Source organism: Apodemus sylvaticus, chromosome 11 (assembly GCF_947179515.1).
Source record: "Apodemus sylvaticus chromosome 11, mApoSyl1.1, whole genome shotgun sequence".
NCBI lineage: Eukaryota > Metazoa > Chordata > Mammalia > Rodentia > Muridae > Apodemus > Apodemus sylvaticus.
The window spans coordinates 20857995-20863994 of record NC_067482.1 but is presented as its reverse complement, the minus strand read 5'-3'; the positions used below and the strand labels follow the sequence as shown (position 1 = coordinate 20863994).

The window sequence follows — 6000 nt, the reverse complement described above, 5'->3', positions numbered from 1 at the left end:
TACATTATCTTCCACGGCATTAATCTCTAAACATGTCTATCTGCTGTACTAGGCACTATGTATATCTATCCTTAAGATCACCAGAGTATCTGAAACTCAAACATGCATGACTAAATCGAAAGGCACCTTCTGCTTCATTTCACAAGAATACAAAGCTAGAATCTTTTTGTTTTGGTTTTTGGATTTTGTTTTTTTCGAGACAGGGTTTCCCTGTATAGCCCTGGCTGTCCTGGAACTCTGTACACCAGGTTGGCCTTGAACTCAGAAATCCTCCTGCCTCTGCCTCCCATAGTGCTGGGGTTGCAGGCGTGCACCACCACCACCACCTGGCACAAAGCTAGATTCTTATTTACAGAGACTAGACCTTGTCACTTTTTATAAGTGCAGGGAGATGTTCTGTACCCTTTCCAGAAGGAACATGTTCAAGTTTGTTTTTATTATCTTGGTCTCTATAATGGTGTGTAGCAGCTGAATCAGCCCATTACGTAGATCACTAATGCTAATGCATTGCTGTGTTTATATTATTGATCAAAACCCTAAAAGCATATGAAAACCCAGGGACTTGGAGTACCATCCACCTTTAGGCAAAAAGTCCATAAATAGCTTTGCCTATACATTTTAATAGGCTCATATTTCAGCTGATCCCGTGTATTCATTACACTGTCATTTAATTAGTGGCAGCAAAACATAGAGCTGCTATTAAAAGCAGAGAAGCCCAAAAACAATTCAAGGCAGGATTCCACAGCATGTTACTGTTTCTATAGCTATGGTATCTAGGCTTAGCAAAGAGAAACCTGGGTTAAACCAGAAGGCGTGTCTTTTTCTTTTTTTTTATTTTATAGAGGGGGTAATAAACATCACATTTATTTCTCACAGAACTGTCACCTGCCAATCAGGAGATGAGGCTACATGCTCTTTCAGACTTGAGTTTGGTGACTTCCCTTGCTAATAACCTGTCTTTTGTTTGTTTGTTTTTCCGAGACAGGGTTTTTCTGTGTAGCCCTGGCTGTCTTGGAACTCACTCTGTAGATCAGGCTGCCCTTGAACTCAGAACTCAGAGATCCACCAGCCTCTGCCTCCCAAGTGCTGGGATCAAAGGTGTACACCACCACTGCCCAGCATCACCTGTCTTCTTAACTAAGATTTGTGGAAATCTGTTCTTCTACCTTGAGACTTTCCTATTTGTTTCTCTGCGTGAATTCTTATGACAGGAGCTCCTGTGTAGTTAAAGTTAGTCTCAGGCGATCATGATCCCCCCCCCCCCCCCCGACTCATTTCAGTCTTTCAAGTGCTGAAATCCCAGGTGTATGCTGTCACCTCTGACCCTGACCTGCAGCTGAAACACTGCAAAGCACCTCTAGGATGTGATTTGATAAGAATAAATTCTTAAGAGATTCTAGATGAAAAAAACAATAAGAATTCCAACTGAAGCATCCACATCGTTTTGTTTTGTTTTTTCTATTTAATAGAATTTGCAGCTTCTAGGAGGTAAGATTGTTTTGTTTCTGTTTTTGTTTGTTTTCTCAAGACAGGGTTTCTCTGTGTAGCCCTGGCTGACCTGGAACTCACTCTGTAGACCAGGCTGGCCTCGAACTCAGAAACAGGCCTGCCTCTGCCTCCCGAGTGCTTGACCCACCTGTGTGATCAGAGCAGTCTGGAGGTAGGCAGATCTCTCTGAGTTTAAGTTCAGCCAGGTCAGCACCCTGGCCTGCATAGTGAGACCTGTCTCAAAACAAACAACATCGTTTTGTCAAAACGATGACATGTAGGTAGTAACTAGTCAATTGTGTTAGACCATGCTGTAAAGGATTTACTTGGGTTTCTTATTTAACCTTTACAAAATCTCTATGAATAATTTTACACAAGAGGACAAATAACTTAGGCAGAAGGTCTAATAAAATCAACAGATCAAGGAAATACCAGAAAAGAAAGCTACTAGTTAATTTTCTAAGGGTGTTTTAGAGTTAGCTTCTCGTAAACTCTTCCTTTTCAAATATTCCTTGTTTTAAAAAATGTGAAGACTGGAATTCAAGAAGTCCCGTGATCATTTCTAGTAGCAATTCAGCGGTTTACAGAGAATAAGAAATCTATTTTCTTTCTGAAAAGTTTCACTTTCTCTACCGGAGTTAAGACTTAGAGAAGATGGAAGCAAATTTCTATTTGAGCCCATAGGAGTCTGCGACTCAAGGCTAATCTGAGCAATCCACCGGAAAGTGGAGTCGCAGTGGGCTAGCCTGTAAATCCCACCCTTTGGAAGCCAAAGCAGGAATTTCAAAGCCAGCTTAGCTTGGGCTCCAAGTGAGCCCACCTACCCCCTCGATTAAAACAAAACCAGGGAATTTTCTTTGGGGGTTGGGGGGTGGGAGGGAAATGTTTACTTTGGGCACGTATCGATTCAAATATTTGAAATAAAATAACGGTGGCGGATTTACTAACAAAAGACAAACACTACGAAAGAGAAAACTATCAACCTGTAACAGACAAGTGCCGTAGGCAGTTTGAATTAGCTGGTTTAACCCACCCACACGTACCTGCCGAGCTTGGAAAACTGGGGAACAAAGTATGAGCAAACACAACGGTTTCTAAATCGCCCTCGTGAACATAGAACAAAAACCAGTGGGAAGACTATTGTCTCCTCTAGTTTATCCTATATAAAGTTCCTGAATCAGAACCGTAAGCCATCCCGTTGAAGGTCTAGTGTGCAAACCGCAAACCGTGGTTTAATACTTAGGGAGTACGGGGATCCTTTAAAAAAAACGAGCATTGGCCTTTGCAGCCCAGATCTTTGCTTCTCTCTCTCCTGTGACCCGCGAAGTTGGCGGTTACACACAGACAACGCCGCTCGGTTCAAGCACCTGACCGGCAGGGTGCAGCCGGGCGGCGGACGACCAGGCCGGGCTCGCTCTGGGCCCCCGGATCGGGAGGGATCGGCGCGCCGGAGTCGAGCGGAAGGTGCGGGCCGGACAAGGAGGACGCTGCCCCCTAGGGGCGCCGAGCCGCGGCGGGGGGCGGTGAGCGGGGCGGGGCGGGAGCCGGAGGCGGTGCCGGGCAGGCCGCGCCGTCGGGGCGGGGCGGTCCTCAGCTGGCCGGGCCCCGGCGGGGCGGGCGGAACGCGGAGCCCGGGCGGCGGCGAACGGCGGCGGCGCGGGCACGGCGGGGCATCGGATCCTCGGCGCGAGCCTCGGGCTCGGGCCTGGAGAGGCGGCTGCACCGCGAAGCCACGAGCGAGATGGCAGAGTCCCCGCCGCCAGGCGCGGCTGCTAAAAGTTGCCGCGAAGAACCGGAGAGGGGCGGGGAGCGGCGCCCCGAGGAGCCGCCGGAGCCGCGCGGTGCTACCGCCCGCGGTGCGGACCGGGAGGACGAGGCGGGGCCCTCGGAGCCGGACTCGCCGGTGGCCGCCCCCTTCTTCCTCCTGTACCCGGGCGATGGAGGCGCGGGCTTCACAGCGCGCCCGCCACCGCAGCGCGCCTGGAGGACCCCGCCGTCGCCCGGCTCGCCGCTGCCCTTCCTGCTGCTGAGCTACCCGAGCGGCGGCAGCGGCGGCGGAGGCAAGCACCGTGAGTGTTGGGCACGGGGACGGGGACTGGGACGGGGTGGCCGGCCGAGCAGGACGGCCTCCGTGGAGCTCCGCCTCTCGCCGGGTTTCGGAGCCGCGCGCGGGGGCGGGGGCGGCGGCGTGCCCCTCGGCGGTGTCCACCCCTCGGTCGCCCCAGGCCGCGGCCCCGCCAGCTCGCTCCCCCTCGGCCTCCACGTGCAGGGCCCGCGGCGTCCCCTGGCGCCGGCGAGCCGGCGGCGCCGCGCACTGGCGCCCTTCCCGGAGGAACCGCGGAGCTGGCGTCCAGGACCGGCTGACGCGCCCCCACCGGTTTCCAGCCGCGGTGGCCAAGTAGGTGTGGCTGCCGCGCCGCCGCCCTGCGGCCTCGGCCGGGCGAAGGAGATTTCTATGAGCGTTCCCCAAACCCATGAGTGAAAGTGGTAACCCGCACCCCCACCCCACCCAAGTAAGACAAGAAATGGTCCCGAGGTACGCGAGGGGAAGGAAAGGCAAAGTGTGGCTTGGAAAGGGCACCTCCCAGTGTTGTGTCTTTTGTCAGATGCTTCCACGCCTTAAAGCCTTGGCCACACTCTAGCCCCCCAAAAGCAGCGAACCCCCATTGGTGCTGTTTTAGGCAACAAATGTTTATTGCTGTTGGGTCCATGCGTGTGTGTAATGAGAGGATCAGGGATGGTTTAAAAAGACAAGACCTTAAGATGGAAAATACCTCTGACAACTGGAAGGATGCTGTAAATGCCAAATACCTTGCTATATAGGTAGGAATTCTGCAAAGGGAGGGAAAGTTGACAGCGGGTAAGTGAGGCTCCCCTCCTTCCTTATTTTTAAAGCTCGATGGTGCAGATCTTGCTGCCAAGAAACTGACTTGGCTTTTTCTGCTTCCCCATCCAACCCTGTGGAAAAGATAAACATTTGTTGAATGTCTTCTGTGTGCGTGCACCACGGGTTATCACGGCTATCAAGTCTCTGTGAGAGTAACAGACAACCTCCTTTTCAGCTGAGGAAGCCGAAGATAAGACTAATTACATTATTTGTTTTCAGTAACAGTTTTATGAAGCAAGCATGACCCAGATTCCTTGTCTTCCATGACTGAGCTCTTTAATCAAACCTCAGAGGTCCAAACTGATCAGATGGTGTGTGAAGGGTTAGCTGGAAGGAACTACCGGATTCAGCTATAGAAAGTCCAGTGTTATCTCTCTTCTTACCTAAAACGTGGTCCTAGATTGACCTTGTTGAGTCTTAAAAAATAACATTTTCTTTGAGTCTTGTGCTCTAATCTCCAGATAGGAGAATTCTGATAGGAGTTCTTTTGTGCAGCTGAGGTAAAGATTAGCAGATTCTCCATGCTGAATACTTTTCTTTTCAAAGGAATAGGCTTTCTTTGTACTGCCTCTTTTTTGTTCCCTTTCTATGTATTCTTGTTATAACCACATCACTACAGAATGAAGGAGGTGCTCTTTTAAGAACAGTTCTCCGTGCAGCAACTGTACATGATTTGACATAGATGCTTTTCATCTGTTGGCTAGAATCAATTGAATCCCAGTTAATTTGTTTGACTTTTTTTTTCTCAGTAAAGATTGGCTTTACTTATTTTTAAGTATTATTAGAAATTTGGAGCTAGGATCACAATAGAGAGGGAAGATTCAAGTCTTGCACATGCCAGGCAAACACTCAGTCACCACAATCCTGAGTGTGCTGTTATGCTTTGGCCACACAGTACTAACAAGTCTGCGGACTTGTTGACACAGAAACATCTTAGAATTAACTTCTTTTGTAATAGTTCAAGGTGTAACACATAAGATGCCTTCCTCCACTGCTTTTACAGACTAGTTGTTGACACTACATGCTAGCAAAAACATATTGGCTACATCCTTTTTTGGGGTGGGGGGAGGCAGGGGAGACGGTGTATGTAGATCTGTAGCAGTAGCTGTCCTGGAACTCAGACCTGAAGCTCACAGAGCTCACAGAGACACACCAGCCTCTGCCTGGAACATGCTGGGATTAAAAGTGTGCACCACACTTTTAAAAAGTTTTAGTTTTAGTTCATTTTTAATTGCCTTGTGTGTTGGGGGGAGGAGTGGATGCTAGCACCTTCAGAAGCTAGAGAGGCTTTGAATCCATCTGGAACACCAGACAGCTTCGAGCTGCCTGATGCGGGTGTGGGGAACCCAACTCGGGTCTCCTGATCATCAGTAAACTGTTGGCCACACAGCCAGCTCTCCAGCCCATCGCTGACTATGTTTTATTCAGACTTCAAATTAAGTTACTTCTTTGGAGTTTTATTTTTACATGATTTTGTTGTTACTTTAGAACTCATGCAAATGTCAAAAATAAATAAATATGCATAAAAATATCCCCTGTTGTCCTGCAGAGTCAGTATTAACTCTGCTTTCTGTAATGTTCTGGAACACTGGAACTCTCCTGACTGCTGGGTTTTAAAAGTCTCC

At 49.3% G+C, this 6000-nt stretch overlaps 1 protein-coding gene across 5 annotated transcripts in view; it reads left to right on the top strand.

The window, feature by feature from the left end:
• The first annotated feature begins 3060 nt into the window (after nucleotides 1-3060).
• Nucleotides 3061-6000, top strand: part of Rufy3 (RUN and FYVE domain containing 3) — a 79426-nt gene continuing 76486 nt past the window's right edge. Inside the window, exon 1 of one of the 5 annotated variants that reach the window (XM_052198080.1) lies at nucleotides 3061-3557. In XM_052198080.1, coding sequence (XP_052054040.1) covers nucleotides 3230-3557 — 328 coding nt within the window. In that variant the 5' untranslated portion in view covers nucleotides 3061-3229. Of the gene's footprint in view, nucleotides 3558-3809; nucleotides 3887-6000 lie in introns of those variants that run through there. The other 4 variants (XR_007980129.1, XM_052198076.1, XM_052198081.1 and 1 more) reach the window with 4 other exon arrangements.